Raw genomic sequence first — 20,228 nt, 5'->3', positions numbered from 1 at the left:
AATGCTTGGAATAGATTTGTGTAAGGATAATGATAATTTTGACATAAAGTTAAAAATAATAATATTCGACAAAACAAAATATGATTTACTCTGTTCCTGGTTACACAGAGGCAAGGACACAGCGCTCAGTCAATTCCATATCCATTGGTCGACGGCCTGGTAAAGAGGCTCGGACAATTGGAGGCCTTAAACAAGCATGCTTCGTAAGCCAACTTTTAAAGCCCGAAGCCGAATATCTCGGCTTGTAACACTCGGGCATCCTGACAAATTTAATATCCTTTCTGAAAACTTTCTGAAAAACTGGGCCCGAGAAGGACTGGCTGTTGACGGCCGTGTTTTCCGGAAAGGTGTTGGGGCTGGCATTTGCGGGCTTGGTCACCGAAGGCTTGATGCTACCAGCATTCGGAAGAAGGGCCAGGTGAATGATGTGACGGCGAGCTACGGTGCTGGCTAACACGACGGGGGGAACGTGGTCGAGGAGACCGGGACCTTCGGAGGCGGAGACTTGACACCAGCAAGTCGGACAGGCGAGCCACCTCGTCACGGAGAGAAATGAACTCCGGGTGGGACGTCAAAGCACTTGAAGAAGTGGCGAAGATGAATGGTGGGGCATTGTCGGTAATCTTGTCTGCCATCTCAGCTAAGGCTTCAAGGGAAACGCTGGTGGACGTGGTGAGTGTCATGCGCACCGTGTTAGGCAGGCGTTGAAGAAACAATTCCCGGAGTATCGACTCGTCGAGAGACTGAGTGGCGCGATCGCCTAAGAGCTGTTGCATACGCCAAAGGAGTTGCGAGGGCTTACGGTCGCCGAGGACCTCTGCGGTAAGGAGCTGACGGAGCCGCTCATGTTCCGACGCAGTGGTGCGTCTGGTCAAGGCAGTTTTCAGGGCGTCAGGGCGGGTTGTTCACCGGTAGGACGGTGATGATGTCACGAACCTCTGAAGCCTTGTTCGGGCCAAGCGCGCCGACGACGTGGTAGAAGTTGGTGAGTTGTGCACCATAGCGTAGGCTCCGCAGGCCAAAAGCGTGGTATCTTGACAGAGACCGTGTGAATACTTGGGCTGGCGGCCTGCGAAGGAGGAGGCGCGCTGTGTGCAGGGTCCGAAGCTATGGGCAGGAAGAAGCGAGCTGATCCTGTTCGAAAGTTCGGGTCACCAAGATGAACAAACTGAGTCAGGAACCTTCATAGCCGACAAGAACAATAAGAATGTTTATTTCGCGCGCCGGGTGAGGCGCATGAAGAGCGCGGCGGCACAACTCCTCCTATGTCAGGCCGAAATCTTATGGGACGCCCTTTGTATAGTCTGATATTAGCGCAAGAACCCTATGCACTGGTCAGATAGATAACTCAGAAAATAATAATACAGTTCACAGTTCAATTATTCCATCTGTTTCATTTGATATTCACGGGTAACCAGTAAGCTAACCATGCTTCGTAACAAGCAGTTACCAGAAATGAAGGCTAAGAACTTGCTTAAAGTAGCAATCAAATAAATATCACTTTCACACTTTTTTGTCGCCATCAAACATATGACGACACAAGCTAAACCTACAATGCACTTGACTTACTTTACTTTAAAAAATTACTTCGAAGTACTCTGTACCCTACATTTGCAGAATACTTGAAATACCAAAGATGCCATGTGCTTGGCTCTTTACTTTCATTTTGAGGTACTTTGCCCATCACTGCCAGCTCGTATGTCTTGATTAATTTGTAATGTAACGAACGAATTTATTCCGATTCAATTTGATTTAGACTATGAAACCTTGTAAAAGATGGGCTTGCATCAGCTTGCTTCTCGTTCTATAGAATCCCCATTCGCCAGATCGGTCGTGCTGACAATTAAGCTACTGCCGAGACACACCGGGCCGTACAAGGTCATTTGAAGTATCTCGTACCTTAGTTACCAGGTCAAAAGCATTTGTACCCAGTCCCCGCGACGGCCCTCCCTGGTAACCACCCATGCCCTTCGCATGAAACTCTACACCACATCGCAGCCATCAGGGCATCGCTTTCCCGATCGAGGCGGTATGTTATACAGCGTCCAGCGTCTTGGAAGAGGACGAGGGGGCGGTCCCCTTGGTGCGAGGCCGAACGCCTATTTCCAAACCCGGGGGCCTATTCCGATCTATGTCGGTAGCGCGAACGTGTCGTTCGGGAGCGAGAACACGTGGTATATGACGCAACGTAACGCTGTCGAAGAGAATTTGGTATTCCCTGCGCTCCAAAGCGTCGCCCGTAAGCGAGGGTCTGTGTGTGTGTGTGTGGGGGGGGGGGGGGGGGGGGGCGCCGTCGGATTTCGAGGGCTGACCACAAAGACAGGATTACGTGCCACACAAGCGCTTATAAGCAGCGAAAGAAGATACTCATCATAAAATGGTACGCACTCATAAGACTGCCTCGGTATTAAGAAATGAACTGTGTGTTCGTCTTGCTTCAAGTTCGAACTTGGCTGCAATGTGTAAACAACGCAGTGGACTTTGTATTCGCAGTGCACCCATGTATCAGGTCTTTGAATCAGTGCTTTGTGTCAAATAAATATTTCTTTTGGCCAAAAGGAGCTTCAGTTATTTTGAATATCGGGTAATTGCGGTAGGCGTCAAATCCAGTAGAAGTCAATGGTAGCCAGAATCGGACGAAAGGTCAGCCAAAGTTAAGGCTCCTGATTGGCCGACTGGCTATGCATAATTTCTATCTCAAACCATGGGCTCTATGGGGAGCTGTTGGAGCCTGCCGATAGCAGCCGATACTACTCTATCGACATCGTCGCTGCCGCTCGACAGCGGCTCGGAATAGGGCCCCCGCGGACGGGAATAAACTTGTCCTGTCTCTTGTACAAAAAGCTTGAACTTGGGCAAGAGAACGACAGAAAGGACACGATTTTTGTTAGATCTTTGGGCATTGTGACAAACGCGTTTCAATGCACTAGCTCAAAAGGGCTATCGTTGGCGGTAAATCTTTGGTCACATGATCTTATAAACCTCTACACGGTGCTTGTCCCCATAAAGCTATAGCTTTAAACTGAGCAAAAGGCTTCCCGAAAGTACAAAAATCCACTCTTTCAACTGCTGCACAATGATGACTTTCCACACCAGTAAAACCGAAACTGCGTAACACTAGAATGAATTTGGAACTTTTATTTATTTATTTGTAAGTACCCCTCAGGGCAGAGCACTACAGAGGGGAGTGGGTTACTACTTTGGAGCAACGGGAATGAATCATATCAGAAGGGAATCATTTGAGAAGCGCTGTGCTCTTGTGTCTTCCCTGTTATGACTACATGCTTTCTTGTCTGCTGTTGTCAGTTGTCATGCGAGAAAGGTCTAGCATGGGTCTTAGTAGAATTTTTTCAATCGAGGAACAAGATTTAGTTCTTCGGCATAGAATGTTTCAAGTGTTTGCCATATGAAATGTCAACATTGCAGCTGTTACAGCACATTTCGATGGCCTCAATTGCAGCCCTGCACAAGGAGACCCACGGGCCCGGCACTTCCGCCATGCTTCGACGGAAAATTGGTTCACCCCTTCGTAGTTTGACTGAATACCTCCAAAGGCAAAGAAGGAAATCGAGAAAACGGCGACCGTCAGGACGAAGTAAAGTCGTGCCCATGGAGGTCGACCTCAACCTGAAAAAATCGACCGAATCTTCTAAGCAGACTGTGAAACCACCGCTATCCACGGCGGAACACGTCGAGAGCGACCAACGGTCTGAGTCGACGGTTAGCCTCGGATCATTATTCGCGTCCAGGGAGTCGTCTGATCCAAAAGAAGACGTGAGAAATTATGCTGCTGACTCTGAAGACGAAACAGATAGAGAGGACTTTGATTTTGTGTCGCCTGTGTTTCTTTCCAGTTCATCACTGAGCTGGAACTTTGACGACCTTCCTAGGTAATCGATAGTCTAGTGCACCAGAGTGCATGCAGAACGTTTCCCAGGAGAACACGATGCAGATATGACTACACTTGCATACAGCAAACACTCGAAACGTGTGGACTATGTGAAACCTGAATCAAGTTCCCAGACGTGTGTTTGAGGATGGCATTAAAGAGACACCATTTAAAATTACTGATGATGTACTGTGATCCAACACAGAAACTTCTGGCTGCCATTTTAAAAAGTAATGCTGTCGAATGGAAACAAGTGTTGCGAGTTGTTAACAAAGGCGCACCTGGGTTTGTAAGATTTGAAAGCAAGCAAGCAAGCAAGCAAGCTAGGAGCAATCCAGCGGTCTATCAAAAGCGACCATGCCAAATATTTTCGCTGAACGGTTTATCACTGCGCAGTTCAACTTGCAAAAACGCCCCGAAAAATCGGCCTTGTGCGGAGCGGCGTGACCTTGGAAGCATGGCCCGATCTGATGCCGTGACGTACGGAGCACAGTCAGAGCGAGCCACCCGATCGGCACTCCCATCTGGTCCCCGTGATGTCACCCCCACTCATTCTCTTACGGGTTCTCCAAATGAGTTGGGGGAGGGTTCCTGTCAGCGCGTGAGCACCGTAGCATCATAGTGGCGCTCAATGAAAAAGTACGGGCTGCGCCACGATGCTGCGGTGCTCACACGCTGTCAGGAACGCGCCCCAGAAGAAATCGGGTGCGTGCTCCAGGTCAGCTGCGATCTTTGTTGCGCCGGAACGTTACTTGTTTATCGTGCGACCCGTTGCAAAAAAGAAAAAAAAATCTATGGAGTGGTCTTTCACTGTTCCTGCAACGGTTTAATGACAGGAAAAAGACCACTCAGGTGAGGTGAGCTTTGTAAGGTGTGGGCGACGTCCGTGGTAGCATCCTGCTACTTCAGGTAAGTTTCAACGACTCACCCCATCAGGCTTCCACCATGTATTTCCAGAGGATATGGTCCTCCTCCTCATTTTGCACGCCATCAATTGAACACATCTGTTCTGCGGCAAATAGCTCGGGTAGTATTAACTTCGTCGTGTCTCTTAGAAATATAATGTTTTAAAGGGCACTACATCGGTATACAAAGTGCACTTTTTTCTTACGTTTGCACTGTGCTAAGATTTGTTTACAAACGATTTGGCCACCGATCGCGGGTGCGGCCATCTTTAAGATCACGTGTGCATTGACGTTTGCTGTGACGTGTGACCAGGACTTGTCCAAGATGCATTGCGTTCCCTCAGCACGCTTTCGTCTATGGAGCAATACACTGGAGGCCACCCCTGTGGCTACAATGCTGATAGTGAAAGCTTCCCACAATTACTGGTGCTAAAGAGTACACAATGCAGGCAAAGCAACAAAATATTCTTTGCACTCTCGTACACATGCTCCTCTCTCTGGTGCCTAACTGACAATAGCCACGTCATTTTTATGTTACACCCCATGAGTCAGTCACAATATGGGACACTTACGCATTAATTTATTGCAATGTCCAGAAGCTAGATAGATCCGAAACATGTTTCGACTTGGAACCATAGCAACCGTTAGCATATTCAAGCCGTACAAAAAGTGAACAATGATGCATTTTATGCGTGCACCAGATTTTCAGCACTGTACTGGCTGTACCACTTTGCGGGAGGGAATGAATGTTCGCCCATTTCATTGAACCCATTTCATCGACTCTGTTTTATCGAATGCCACGTCATCGAACGTCGTTTTGTCGAACACCGTTTTATCAAACTCCGCTCCACCGAACACGACAGCATGCGCTTGTACAAGACATGCAGATATGTTTCTGAGGTCCTTACTAAGAAGAAAATGTTCGTGTTTCTGCAACATAACTTTGATAATTGACAGTCTGCTTCAAATTGAATTGAAGGGAAATTCAATTTCTAATTCTGATAAAACTGTCTGCTATCAGATTACAAAAAATGTACCAGTACTTTGAAAGTTGACTAAAGCCTACAGGGTAAGCTATTGCAGAATGTTGATTATTTCAAATACTTGGGTGTCAGGATTAAGAACCTTCTAAAATTGAATATTCATATCAAATACATGTATGCTAAAGCTACTAGATGACTTTGGATGTTAAAGTCTATTTGTCTGAAAATTATGGGCCAACAGTGTTCAGCAAACTTTTGCCATGACATACAAGCACAGCCGCCAGAAATTGAATTTTCTTAATTGAGCTCAGAAATTTGCTAAGGCAATGCCACGTTTTTTGACGGAAACAGAAAGTGCATGTTGGATTTACCACATTCCATCACGAAATACATTCCCTACAACAATGGTAATAGCTGGGAAAATGTTGCGAAAACTATCGTTTCAAGACGCGCAAATTGTTGGCCTTGTTAGGTTCCCCTTCAAATTAATGCAAGAAGAGTTGGAAGAGTGAACAGTGACTCGCCCCTTCAGTTTCCTTTTCCATGATTCTGCTGATAACGGCAGCAAGGTTCAAACTTCGTCGTCGTCCCCATTAGTGTTGTGGGGTGGGTGAGGACACATGCCTTTCATTTTGCTTTTCACTTATGTGAAGAAATGTAGTATACATAGGTACCACATAGAGCCTCAAACAATTGACAAGCAAACAGTTTTCTATGCTAGGGCTTTAACAGGAACAAACAGAGAGAACATGGAGAAGGGATAAGGCACAGGATAGCTGGTATTCAGGCAGACTAGCTCAGGGTATTCCTCCATCGTTACAGTTAAACGTTACGTACACGTTAAACCCAGTTTTATCACCCTTCCCCTACGGTACTAAAGAGAACTATGCATGGCCCTCCATTACCTCTGTCCATGTCCATACCATTTGCAAAGTGCTTGTGCCTCCTAGATGGTGGCAAAAGCACTAGAGCTGTCGGTATTCCTCAGAGGGGTTGTTTCTCAATTTGAGAAGTGCTTTCACTCTTTTGTTCAGGCATTGCTGTTTCCGCATTTACTTTGCCGCAAATGTATTCACATCGAGTGAAAACTTCACATCATTCAGATGTCATAGTTTTGCAACACGTAAGTTTCACAGATAATCAGTACTTTATTTCCTAATGTGTAATGTTATGTTCTGTGCCTAAGAGTTATCTAGGGGGATACTGTTGTAGCAGAATGGAAACTGATGCCCAGTTCTTCTCACTCAATTATGCTGTGACGCTACAGGTTCCTTAAATGTGATACCATGCTCATTTTCATTGCCTTCAAGGCCTTGCAGTTCTGCAGTACTTTCCTCTTCATCAAACTTTCGTTTCGGAAGCCCAGTGTAGTTCTGCATTAAACATACAAGAATATAAAACAACCTATCAAACAACATGTAAAGGATCGAGGTTATTTGCTTACCATTCTCCTTGCTCTTTCACATATGACACTTAGGGCAAAGCTACTGATCTGTAATAAAAGGGTCGATGTACTATTTAGAAAGGACTGCACCTGGCTGTAGAAAACTGAAGTTTGTATTGCATGAAATGCATGTTCCAAGTCAGGAAAGAAGGCGGACCAGTATATGAGATTGCAGTCTCTTGTGACAGAAGAAAATACCAATGTGGAAGAACTGTTAAAGGTTCCCGTCCACAATTGGGTTTGGTATGGCACATGCAAAATCTCAATCCTTGAGAAAGAAAGATGGCATAAACTAGTTCCATTCTATTCGCATGTATGAAACAGTGCATTTTCACTCATACTATGCAATGCAATAGATTCCTCAACCATATTGTAAGCATATGTTAATGTGCCTCTTTTCTTAACAAATTTTCACTGTGGGATCATAACCACCAAAAACATTATGTTAAATGAGTACCATTTGTAAAGCTCTAAAAAACATGATCGCCTGCAGGATCCTGAGACAAGATGCTCTCAGTACAATACTCACTGTGAAGTCCTTAGGAATAGCCAATCCCTGAAAACGGTACATCAGGCCAACAGAAGTTTCAATAGGGTGGACCTAGACACAAAGGAAGTGGAAGAGTGAGACTATGATGCATAATAGAATATACGAGAGCTGCACACAGCTTTTAAGTTGTGTAATGCCAGGGCTCAGGATGATATCAATTATGTTTTCACACATAAGACTGACGAAATGTTTGCAATAGTACGAGCCTGAAGTACAGCTGTGTTTTGCATACGATTGCTCTTTGACTATGTGCCTTTAAAACCCATAAGACACTGGGATATAGCTTTCCCGGTATAAACGCCTCCTGACCAGTATATAGTACCACATCTTCTCAAGTCTAAGATGACCTTTTTCCCCCCAAAACCTGCATTCCAATGTCAGAGGCAGTCTTAGATTCTAATATCCACACCACAACCAAGGCCAGGGGAGAAGCGGGAGAAAACAACAGGGTCAGGCCAATAGCGCGATGCAAAACGAAGCAATGCAATACGCGCAATACAGGACGACATTCATTCGCTGTCATGGCATCGTCACGTTTACACTACTCTGCTACGTATAAACACAAAGCTTTTAAAACTGCTAGCGCAGTGGATAACTAGATGTCTCTAAGGCCTCTCCCACATCTTTTTCTCAAAGCACTGCCCATACTGACAGCAGCCCTTTGTGATGACCGTAACGTCACTAATGCACACAATTCCACAGTCAATGAATAACATCACTCTAGCTTGACTGATTTGAAGAAATTAGTTTTGCCCACAGATAACCCCTTTCTCAAAGGGAAAAAAAAGGTATGTCAACGATCTCCAATCACTTCAGGAATTCACATGTGGCATTCGAATACCATATAGGACAAGTTTGCAGAGAAATCCCACAATGCGGACCACCTTCAGCGTTCGCAGTCTGATAACCTGATCATCTTGAGTATCTGGGACAAGATGCGATGGGTAGTGTTCAATGTAACATCTTTTTTTTTTAACTCCATGTTAGCGCTGCGAAGCAACTGTGGCTATGAGCGGTGTACAGACGTGGACAGGTGGAGAGAGGACAGCAGGAAGGAGTGGAGGACAGGGGGGTCAGTATGCGTCCTGGGCCGACTTCAAGGGGAACTGTGCCAACATTTGTCTGGAAAGTCTTCGGAAAACCCAGGAAAAACCTCAGACAGCACAGCCGGTGCCAGGATTCGAACCCGTGACACCTCCCAGTCTCAGCGTGGAAAGCGATCATCCTAATCACTATGCCACGGGAGCTGGTGAATGTAACATCTGCTGTGTGCAAATAATGGGTTCCAAACAACTGAACGCAAGTGAAACCAGGTTCCATTCATGTGTATACACACTGGCTGACACAAAAGTGAAGTATACTCACTGCCACTACTTTGAAGTTGTACAGATGATTGAGACACCCCACCATGGGTCCATGGCTGATGTCTACATGGTCAAGAAGTCGGTATAATGTCACAGTACTTCCTGAGCTAGTTGCTGCAGCAATTCTTGGTATCTGTTCTACCTTGTATCTAGATACAAAATGAATATGTATGATATGGATAGATCATCGCAAACATAATGGGGTAACCTCTGGTGCTCGAGGGTTTTGAAGAAAATTGGGTAAACAATGTAATAAAGGTGGTAATGTGGGGATTATTGGTATACTGGTGACATTGGCATGATACGACTGCCAGACGATAGGCAGTCTATGTGTCACGTGCTAACACTCTGAGGCCTGTGTCATAGTACTCTGTCCACAGACCCCTCGTATGAGCATCGCGCAAGAAAAATGACATGCATTAAAAGTCATCAAAAGGCATCAAAAGTTAACATTTGAAAGAAAATTTGAAACATTTTCAGAATACTTTTTCTTGTTGTGTCATGGTATTGCAAAGTTGTGTCATTTGGATTTCACCACATGCATGTAACGTACAGGCTGCCCCAATTAACTAACCTGTTGTCTTCAAATATTTTTAATGCAACTGATGCATCAACATCAATACATTCAAAGCAGTGGCTTTGATTTGTCAATTTTCGGCCCATGAATGTCAGGACATCCAGCTCATCCTGCAAAAATGAGGTTATTATTGTCGTACCTAAGCTCAAGAATGCACAACTCTGGCATGAGAGGGATATTTTCCTCAGTAATCATTAGCAGCAATGCTCTAGCACATAGAACAAGCAAAAATAATTGACAACAGGGTCATTCCACAGCATATGATCCAATCAGGCTGTTTGGCCATCTTCAATACCTTTCAAAAAAAATTGTGCATGCAGAGGGCCTGTTCAGCTCAAAACATATTTTCTACAAGGTTTGGAAGGACAAAACAGGTAGTGTGTAGGGAGAAAAGTGTATCTCACATTTCTGTGTTGCTCTTGCTTCATCTGATAAACCACCCAACATGATTTTTATTGACAATGAAAGATGGAAGTCACTGAAAAAGTTAGCCAGCTGTAGGACTCGAACCCACATCTTCTGGATTACCGGTCCAGGGCTCTACCAATTGAGCTAAGCTAACACACCTCCCCAGCGACTTCCAAGGGCGCGTCATCTGTAGGGACACATCAACCACTCTCTCTCACTCATCACCCTTTCACTCTTACATTTTTCTCACTCATACACACAATCATACAACGGGATCGACGCAAGCGATCTCTCTCATGATTTTTATGTCACTAAGACTAAAAGACACAGTGCTATACCCTGTATAACTGATGCAAAAATGCATTTCTCACTCAACCTCTAATGCTGCATGCAATAGACACAATTTCCTCTGTGTTTGTCACTTCGGCACCTTTTCCTTACAACTCTCGGGCAAATTAAACACAGCCCCTATTTAAGGGTGTTGGGAAAATCGTCCCCGGAGAAATTGTCCCCGCAAGAAAAGTAGTTTTCGTCAAGCGGCGCTATACCGTGTATTCACACTAGCGACATTCCCCCAGAAGCGGAAGATGCGAAAAGCGTCATAGCTTTCTGCGTCGTGTCTTCACGTACACTGCTAAACGTGGGGAATATCCTGCTACACAGACACAAGATATTCCGTAGCAGACGACAGGAAAGCACGCCGACGGTGTCGTCTGCTAAATGCGCAGTACGCCCCTTCCGATATTCCGCACCGTGTGAATGCTCAACATAACACGGGACGGAACTTTGGCTCTGTGAGCAGTGTTTTCGCTTTTTCTTCCTCTAGAATATTCCGTAAAAATGTTGCTCGTGTGAATACACGGCTAGCGTAGCGTAGCGCGCGTGACCAGCTGTGGGTAGACCCCTCAACTGCATAGTGAACTGTCAAAAACAAGCCTAAACTAACCTAACCTCTGAAAACTAACCTAGGACCCGGTTCTAACCTAGATTCCCACCAGGGACGATTTCTCCGGGGACATTTTTTCCAGGATACGTTTTTTCCGGGGACGATTTTTCCAGATCCCCCTAATTAAATAGCACCTCAGGCATGTTCAGAAAAAAAGTTCTGTGTTTCTGTGTGATATACTTTTTACATAGCAACATTTAAAAACAGATTTTTTCTTTTTCATTTTTGCAATTTCTGAATACAGTCAACCCTTGATTTATGAACCTTCGATTTATGAATTCCCTCGTTTTATGAACACTAGCACAAGGAACCAAACTTTTTACATGCATTTTTCCCTCGTTTTATGAACCTCGATATTCGAATAATGAATGGAATTTCTGGGAACCAACTAGGAGTTGCCCAGCGTTTTTGACTTCAATTTATGAACGGATCGTTCCGAGGCCAACAAAAACCTTCAAAGGGATTATTCGTGGTCTTATGAATGACACCTGAACAGACAAAACGTTTTCGAGGTATTGCACCCTCGGTTCTTAACCCCTCGAAATCCGAACAACAAACGGGTTTTTGCAGAAGTGTTTCTGACCTCAATTGACACAGTGGAAGGCATGGTCCAAAGCAAAATTAAACTATTTAGTATTGCATAATAAACAGAGTGTGAATGCGCAAACATCTGTGTTTTGTGAGACTGATACAGAAGAAGGCATGGTCCAAAGCAAAATTACACAATATATTGCATTATAAACACAATATCAACTCGGAAATACTGTTCCATTTGCTGGATAGTACTCACTTAACGGAATTTTCGAGTTATGAATCCCTCGATTTATGAACGATTTTTCGGGGAACCGACGGTGTTCATAAATCGAGGGTTGACTGTACTTTTTTCCACAACAACTTTATTGAGATGATGAACAACACCTTTTTCAGAATGTAGTGATCCAGATAAGAAAAGCTGCAATAGCTCATTCAATAGAACAGATATTTTGCTACATGATACAGAAAACTGGGAACTACTATTTGATATACGTTTTTTTTTTTGTTTTTTTTTTACTGGACCACTATTGGTACTTCAGGGATACGTTGAAGTCAGTGTTCTAGGCATGTTCTAGCTGATCCACTGCGCCAGGAAGCAGGCCAATTCATTCAATTCAATTTTTATTTTTATAATGCCCATGAAAAAATTTAGTTTGAACATTGCCATGACCTTCTCTCTCTCTTTCTTTTTTTGCTTGTGTCTGTCTCGTGTTTTTCTTTGTGAAATTTCCCTTTACGCTGCAAGTATGTGGACAAACACATTTAGGCAGTTATGAAACAATGAGGAAGGAAGGGCTCTTGGTGCTTGTCTCCTTTATTCATCCACATTTCAAAATTTTCCCACTTTTAAAATGTAACAAGTAAAATATACAATGCTCTTTTAAATAGAATATGCAGCATATTGCATCAACTACAGCGGAACTGACTAGTACATGTTAGCTAAAGGGGAGCTACAGTTCTAAAACAAGTAGTAGTTCTTATAACTATTCTTTGAGCTTGTGTCATGTTCTTTATGGTTGGTACTCAAGTTCAACAGTGTATTGTTGGTAACACTTGGACTTGCTCAGGTACATTCTGAGGCCACAACAAGTTAAGAAAAACATCTTAGCAGCATAATACTACTTGCCACACGGGGCTCCCAGTTTTCAATGCCAAGGTCAATGTCGTAAACGAAGCTGCCCGACTTCACTATGAGGGATAGAGAGAGAAAACACATTAAATTTCAGTATGAGCAGATAAATCATCATTCCCAGCTGATGTCCATAGTCGCGCCATTATTGTGCACGCATACACTTTACAGGTTTTTCTTTGTTGTGTTACTTCTTTGCCAAATCAGAAGTGCACCAGGTGCATAGACACGGGGGTGCTTGGGGGGCACATAATAGTGTCTTACGCGATGCAGTGGACTCCAAGACATTAGGCGGATGCCAGTATCTCAGATGAAATGTCTGTTGTTAATAAGCATTTGTAAAGAAGATCTCGCCTTAGGGCAGCGTCCATCGTACCCCTATCAACACCTCAAGGTATTGTCCCACACTGTCATACACAGCTATTGGAACAGCCCAGGGATCTTATGTCGCGTTCCAATGGCAGATTGGGAGCACTTCCGGAGCAAGTCTGTTCTATTGGCAGACTGGGAGCAGAGTCTGAGTCTTCTAATGGCAGTTCTTGCGCGTCCTTGGGGCCAAGGTCGCTCCACAGAGCCACATCGACTGATCCGCCAAAATCGGCAGATTTGACTGGAACTCCTTCATGTGGCATGACGGGTGCGCACATGTTCCAGTCTCAGATACAGATCGTGCGCTTTAGGCCGGAGCAGGGTACTCCCCTGTGGAGTCAGCCGGCTGCTCCTAACTTGCCATTGGACTTCAACATTACATTTGCAAGCCGACTAGTTTTGTTAGTCAGGTTCTTAGAAACAGGGGTCCTTAAAATCTGGATAGAGTGGCAATAATGTTGCAGATATAAACCTTCTCTTGCATCGTTGCTTTTTTAAATTTTGGTAAAAGTGATCCACTCGAATATTAGCAAACTGGCAGCACTAGCACTAACTTGTTGGAGCAGCATATTCATGACAGTTGTTTGGAAGGGATGGAGGTAACATATGAGCTACATGAAAGGGAAGTAAATACCTTGTGGTTGGGGCCAACTGTGTAGCTGGACGCAAAACTGGTCCTTAAAAGCTCTTTCTGCAAGGTAGCCTATAACAAAACTGCCTGTTCTCCAGAATGCCTAGAAACATGCACTGCACATAAGCATTTCATCATTAAGTGTATATTACGCGGGCATAAGCAAACAGTGCAATTTCAGCATAGATCAAATTTGAATATTCTATTGCCAAACATCTGAAGAACACTAATGGGGAATTCCGTTACTCCAGATTCCGTCCAGATTTACTCCATTCTAATAAATGCCAAATATGTAGCTGAAGAAATTTCAACACATTAACTGCTACCACGAAGATGATCTCACTGGAAATTAAATTTTGAAAGTCCAAAGAAATGTACTCATCACAAGCCTCCTAAGCAAGTCAGCAAGACATAACACAGTTGAAAACCTAGCAAACGTATTTGATTAGAGTTGAACGTTTACTTAGTAAATATTAATTTGAGCAAGTGCCTTGTTCAAAAGGCTATTGATTGAAACTAATTCATACTAATTGAAACTAACTCTCTCGAAGAAATAGTGAACTCTTTCTTCGACGCACTTTTGCCATTTGTGACATTCCCCGTAAAATAATTTGTTGCGGTCTCTATTATCTCGTGCACATTCAGTTCGCTTGTGCTGTAACAACCTACAAGGCAAGAAAAACTGCATCCGTTCAGCGGTTAAGCAAACAGATGTGGAAACAAACAACGTGCAATGCTTCATATCTTAAATGATCACAATAATACAGTTCATAACTTATAAGGAACGTACACAATATATGTCATACGATGCATATGTCATCTGATTACACACGTCTACGTGCATAAGATGGTATGTTGTCTACGCAACTTCTGAACAAAAACACATGACAAAGAGATCTACTTTAACAGAAGCACGTACTACACCACTAATCAGAGTTGTAAGGCGATACAAATATCGCATCCAAAGTTCGTGTTAATGTTTGAACCGATTCATATGAACCAGTAACCGAAATCACTTTTTTCGGTTCAGGTTACGGTTTCGGTAAATTGCCAATGGTGAATTGCGGTTATATTCTGGTTACGGTTCTTAAAAAAAATTGGGGTTCCAAGCAGTTTCCAGTTCGGTTCGGGTTTCAGTCCCTGTTCATATTAGCTGTTCAAAGAAACCACATATGTATATTTTTGAAAAAATGTTATCTGTTGTGTGCACGTATCCCTAATGTCATCAAATTAGATTTCAGAATATATACTGCTCCATGCTGTAAAAAGCCAGAGTTTGGGCAAAATGGAAGAATGGGTCCTTGAGAGAACGGGTCCTTGAGTGAACGGTTTTTGAGTCCTTCTGTGCCTTACATTCTTCTTACATGCCCAAACGCTGGCTTTTTCACAGTATGGATATATGTAGAGGTATTAAGTTTTGTCATAAGTACTAAAGCTTACTAAATAATAACAAGGAAAACAAGAAGTTGGTGGGGCGGTACCGAAACGGAACAGGACAGAAACGAAAACAGCAATGGTGGTAACGGAAACTCAAACGAAACAAATATGGGCCTGTTACGGAGGTGGTAACAGAATGAAAAAGATCCTGTGACCTTTCCTTGTTTCAAACATTAAAACTGTTTATATATATATATCCATATACCGGGTGTCTCAGTTAAATCCCCGGGCTAAATAATTCGCGAACCGGTGCACCAATTGAATAACTTTCTTTTTTACAAGTATCTGTCCAATACCGCCTACAAGATGCGCACCGCATGAATGAGCGGGAGGCGCTCATTATTTAAATAAAAATTCAAATGAGTTTCGTGAAAAAAGCTAACTTCTAAAGCAGGGCGCCGTCGGCATTAAAATGGGTACTACCCCTTCTGGGACACTCAGTAGATACCTTTTAGAGAAAAATCTGCTACCGAAGCGGGTCATTTGTTGCAGTAATTAATTGGTTTCGGTTTACATATTTTGTCGCGGCTGGTCGGTGTGAATGCCAGTGAGTGCAGATATTTCTGTTATACTTTACCTTATTTGGAAGATAAGGATCCTCATCCTTGTAAAACTTGAAGCTTAGCTCACAATCTCCTGTTAAGGGGCGATGTATATCATGGACCTTTCCATTTACCATTGCCACTGCAGCCCTTTGGCACAAATTCTCATGAATATCTGTAAGTAATAACGTAACATACTGCAACCTACCAAGAGAAATTTGCTGCATTTAGTTAAAAAGACAAGACAAGAAAAATTAGTTTGAGACTCATAGTGTGAGGAATGTGCTCTCAGAACTGTGTGTCCATATGAGCGAGACACCACATTTCTAAAATCCAAGTTGAGCCACACAACCCAAATTTTCAGTTCTTGCGAACAGGTTGCGACTACTCTTTTCGGAGTCGAGTCACTAGGCTTCATGCAACAAGGGACAAAGTGAAATGCAAAACGGGCACAAGAATACATCAGGCAGGCCTCGCACGATGGAATGCAAGGAATAGTAATCAAACACTGCTCCGAGCCTTATATTGTCCAGGCTCGCTTTGTGGAGCACAGAATGAACATCCTAGCAAAATGCAACGTTCAAGTAAAGACAAAATTACTTTAAAACTTACGTCTTGCACAGTCATAAGGCGTGGACAAGTGCTTGTTCATTATAAGAGTGCATTTCTCTGGTACCCCAGTATAATTGACCTCAATCTTTTCTACTCTAGTTATAATGGATGCCTGTCGGTTCAGTTCTTCTGTGAACAGTACATTCCGCTTCTTGGTCACTGCTTGATTTGACAGTTTTGCCTCCCTAATAGTGGCAGTTGTAAAAACTGGAATGAACAAACAGAATAAAGCCAGAAAAATCATCAGATATGTTTAAGGATATGCAGTATTGCACTGACAAATATTGCACTTCACCAATTTTCCCACACTAATGCATTATATTAGTGCTTCCCAAAGCATGGGTCCCGACCCCAGGGGGGTCGCGAAGCAGCTCGGAAACTTAAAAAATGGGCAGCAGCTGCATCCACTTAAGTCACTTCCCAAATTTTGGGCAGGGTTGGCAGGAAAGTACACGCTCTTGAGTATGAAAGCTATGACGATCCTTCTTGCCTTTGCCAAGATATACTTATGCGAACTTGGCTTACTGCGTCATCGTCGATGAAAACAAAGTACAGGTCGGAGCTCAACATCGAGACAGAAATGAGAGTTGCCGTGTCCAAACTCTGCCCTCATCTTGACAAATTGTGTTCTAACAAGCAAGCTCACTTAGTCATTAGTGGCAAATTCGCGTGGTCATTCCATGGCAGTTTTTTTTTTTTTTTTGCCAGATTCCGAGCAACTGCGTTTGCTTGGTCAAAACGTAGCAATCTCGTGTGTTCTCGTGGCACTTTCCGAGCACCAGGAACTTTTGCCAGCTAGCACTTTTTCCGCCCATCCTCGAAATGACCAGGCCACGGATTGCGTAACTATACCTGGTGTCGTCACATTCGCACCGTGAGGGTGACGAGGGCCATCATTGGCCAGCAGTCGAAGTTCACATGGGTTAGCAGACGACGGAACCCGAAGACTGGTGACCGTGTTGACCGCGTTAGAGAAGCGATTAACAAGTTCATAACCAGTTCATTATATGAAATATGTACAATGAAACAGTCTAAAAATCTTGTACATTCTGTACAAGATTTGACTGTACAAATGTACAGTCTAAAAAATCTCCTGGCATAGCAATACATGCAATAACGATAACTACCATAATATTTTTCTTTTCACTGTTTCTTTATAGTTTTGAGGATGAACATAATGGAACACATGTAACAGAAAGAACATATATATGGCTTTCTCAAACACAGACTCTATGGTTTTGTAAATTATTGGCTACTAATTAATACGCAAAATAAAGCACATCATGCAACAACCGGACAGCATCTCTGCTGGCACACACATGCCAATTTTGCAAATGAGTGGAGCACAATAACATCCATCAACTACAGTAGTGAGTGAGCCTCTTCGCAGAGAAAGAGCATATTCAAGTCCGGAAAATGCTTGTGCCACACTTACTTGTGTTTCTGGGACAGCTACTTGAACTACTGCGCATCACAGACAGCATAATCATAAGCAAGCCGTAAAAGTAAGCTCCAAGTAACATTGAAAAATATTAAAGGTCCAAGGACCCGGATAGGCAACTTCGACATTTCTGAACCAAGTAACACAGATTTTTCGGCTTGTTGGTATAACATAATGAGGAACAGGCCTGACTGCGATAACTCCACACAGGCACAACAGACGAACACTTTGTGCATTGTGTTCATCTCCTGCGTCTGTGTCGTGTTATCATACTCACTCCTGTTCATCGTTTCTGTACTGTATTTTAACCAGCAGCTTTTCGGTTTTCTGTTCGGTTCGACACTCTGGTCAGGGATGCCGCGGGGGACGAGTTCAAATCCCACTCCCGGTGCCTTTTCATCAACTGCCATTCTTTATGCAACTGAGCGTTGATTTGAGCGTCAGGAATGACCAAGCGGGATGTGTATGGTATGCCCATATGTGTTATACCCTGCACTACAGAGTTGACGCGTCTGGCAGCAGTACAGTCGCCAAATCAAATAATGAACGCAGTAATATGCGAGCAAACGTGCAATGTTAAAGCCGAAGACAAAACAATGCTATGGCGCAGCAATAAGTTACACAACACACAGGACAAGAATTGGTCGAAGTTACACATACAAGCACATACAATACAGTTTTCGTTCATTTTAGCTATGCAAGATAAACACCAACAGACCCAGATATAGATTTCGGCACTCACATCGCTTGCTGACAATATTAAGGTAACTTAAAATGCACCGAGAGCGACTTGAGGGCATTGTGTCACTCTGTAAGCTTTTCTTCTATTGTATAATGTCAGGCTGGAGCACCATAAGCTAACAAGCTCGCTAAACGGACAAATGTACTGGACATGGGACTAAAACTAAACCACAACCATGTGCGCAGACATCGCTTTTGTCGATGATGATGATGATGATGATGGCGGCTGCCCCTTTGTAGCGGGTGGACAGCACAGCATAAGTTGTACGTCCTAGCCTTAAAATCCTCAAGTGTCCGAGTTCCAATCCTTTCAAAAGGTGCCCTGGCCACTTTCTTGCCACCAGTTTTCTAGCCGTCTTTTTGTTATTTCAATGTTCCTTTCGAGACCAATTCCAAATCCCAGGTCGACGGTAGCGTTGCGCAGGGTTGCCAGATGCCAAGCTGGTCTCCCGCCAAAACTGATTCAGAAAATAGCCGAAATATAGCCAACTCACGCCCTCACGCCAACGCATAAAAGAAAAAAATAGCCAACAGTGTTTTCGTTACTCTGTTCACAAAACCGGGAGAATATACAGCATAAGATACGGGCATGCAACTTCTCCTGGATTATGGATACATAAGTTCGCTTTTAAACTTGTTCAGGTAGGATTCGGATGGCATAAAGTCTTTTCAGCAACTTCCCATGCCGCGGACCAATACGAGACGGAACGTCTCGTGTTAAATGTTGTTATTCATGTTGTGTTAATGTTTTCTTCCGATATTCTAAAGTGGAACAAACGGCGTGTATAAGAACCACAATATGTATTGAATCAGATATGATGCAGCACGTATATAGCTTATGGGCGATTCCACGCGACCTGCTCGTCCCTCACAAAACTATATCGCGAATTTTTACGAAAATTTCTTTAGCAGTCCCTAATAGTGCAAAACGACACACCACGAAACATTTCTTCCCAAATCTCAATGTGGCGGGTGCTACACACGAGCAAAGTTCGCAGCGCTGGCGAAAACCGTGCCTGGCGTGAACGGCAGCTGCGGCTCATAGAAAGCACCTAGAACTGTGCGGTTTTCTTTTGCGTATAGAGGAAGCAATGCTTTACACAGCGTTCAAATCCCGGTTGTCGTGCTGTACTTGGTGCTGGAATACAAAGGCCGGAAGTTTCACAATTTTCCTCCTACTTCGCGATTTTTTGTGGAAAATTAAATCATTAAATTTTAATGAACATTTTTCCCTGAGAAGGCCTCGTGGAACAGGAAACTTCAACAGGAAAAATCGCAAGACACATAATTCTTGTTGTCATTGCAGGAAAAAAAGAGGAAGTATGCGATTTTTCCAAAATTCGCTACAATCGAGCGTAAAACACGCAATGAAGAGGTCGGAAGAGGCGCCTGAAACCAACGCAGTTTTATAGAACGAGCCTTCCTCTACAACATATTACAAAATCTCGAGGGTGTTTTTTTCGTATACAGGATAAAATAATTTTTTTGTAGTAGAGGGTATTACGGCCACACAGACTCACGTTGCATGTATCCGGTGGGGTGTTATATTTGTTTCTTGGGCTCCCGTTTTAATTCTGCGTATTTCCGATTTTTTTTCTGGTTGGTTTTCAATATGACAGCCACCCGGACCAAAGGAACATGGCTCCAGTTGAGTTCTGTGGAGTTCCAATTCACCAGTGTGAATATTATATAGGCGCGTGGATGAGGTTCAGTTGAGGAAACTTTC

At 43.6% G+C, this 20,228-nt stretch overlaps 2 protein-coding genes across 2 annotated transcripts in view; one reads left to right on the top strand and one right to left on the bottom strand.

Moving 5' to 3' along the window:
• Window positions 1-4,067, top strand: part of LOC135377883 (cyclic nucleotide-gated cation channel beta-3-like) — a 72,154-nt gene extending 68,087 nt beyond the window's left edge. The window contains exon 19 of the mRNA XM_064610616.1: window positions 3,461-4,067. Coding sequence (XP_064466686.1) covers window positions 3,461-3,894 — 434 coding nt within the window. The 3' untranslated portion in view covers window positions 3,895-4,067. The remainder of the gene's footprint in view (window positions 1-3,460) is intronic.
• Window positions 4,068-6,905: 2,838 nt separating this feature from the next.
• On the bottom strand, window positions 6,906-18,903 carry LOC135377882 (large ribosomal subunit protein mL39-like). Its single transcript, XM_064610615.1, has 10 exons — window positions 18,504-18,903; window positions 16,321-16,527; window positions 15,744-15,883; window positions 13,733-13,832; window positions 12,727-12,788; window positions 9,710-9,822; window positions 9,137-9,284; window positions 7,751-7,822; window positions 7,222-7,269; window positions 6,906-7,150 (listed from the first exon to the last, which is right to left on the bottom strand). Exons 1-10 carry the CDS (start codon window positions 18,559-18,561, stop codon window positions 7,022-7,024), a joined length of 1,077 nt encoding a protein of 358 aa, XP_064466685.1. The 5' UTR covers window positions 18,562-18,903; the 3' UTR covers window positions 6,906-7,021.
• Window positions 18,904-20,228: the final 1,325 nt, after the last annotated feature.

This window comes from Ornithodoros turicata, chromosome 1, assembly GCF_037126465.1.
Source record: "Ornithodoros turicata isolate Travis chromosome 1, ASM3712646v1, whole genome shotgun sequence".
Classification (NCBI taxonomy): Eukaryota; Metazoa; Arthropoda; class Arachnida; order Ixodida; family Argasidae; genus Ornithodoros; species Ornithodoros turicata.
This window is presented reverse-complemented; position numbering and strand designations above follow the sequence as displayed.

Coding starts and splice junctions, on each gene's coding strand:
- LOC135377882 (XM_064610615.1), bottom strand. CDS start 18,561: ATGCCCTCAAGTCGCTCTCGGTGCATTTTAAGTTACCTTAATATTGTC. Junction 15,884..16,320: donor GCCTTATGACTGTGCAAGAC/GTAAGTTTTAAA, acceptor TATTACTTACAG/ATATTCATGAGAATTTGTGC. Junction 9,823..12,726: donor AAAACTGGGAGCCCCGTGTG/GCAAGTAGTATT, acceptor TCATTTTTGCAG/GATGAGCTGGATGTCCTGAC.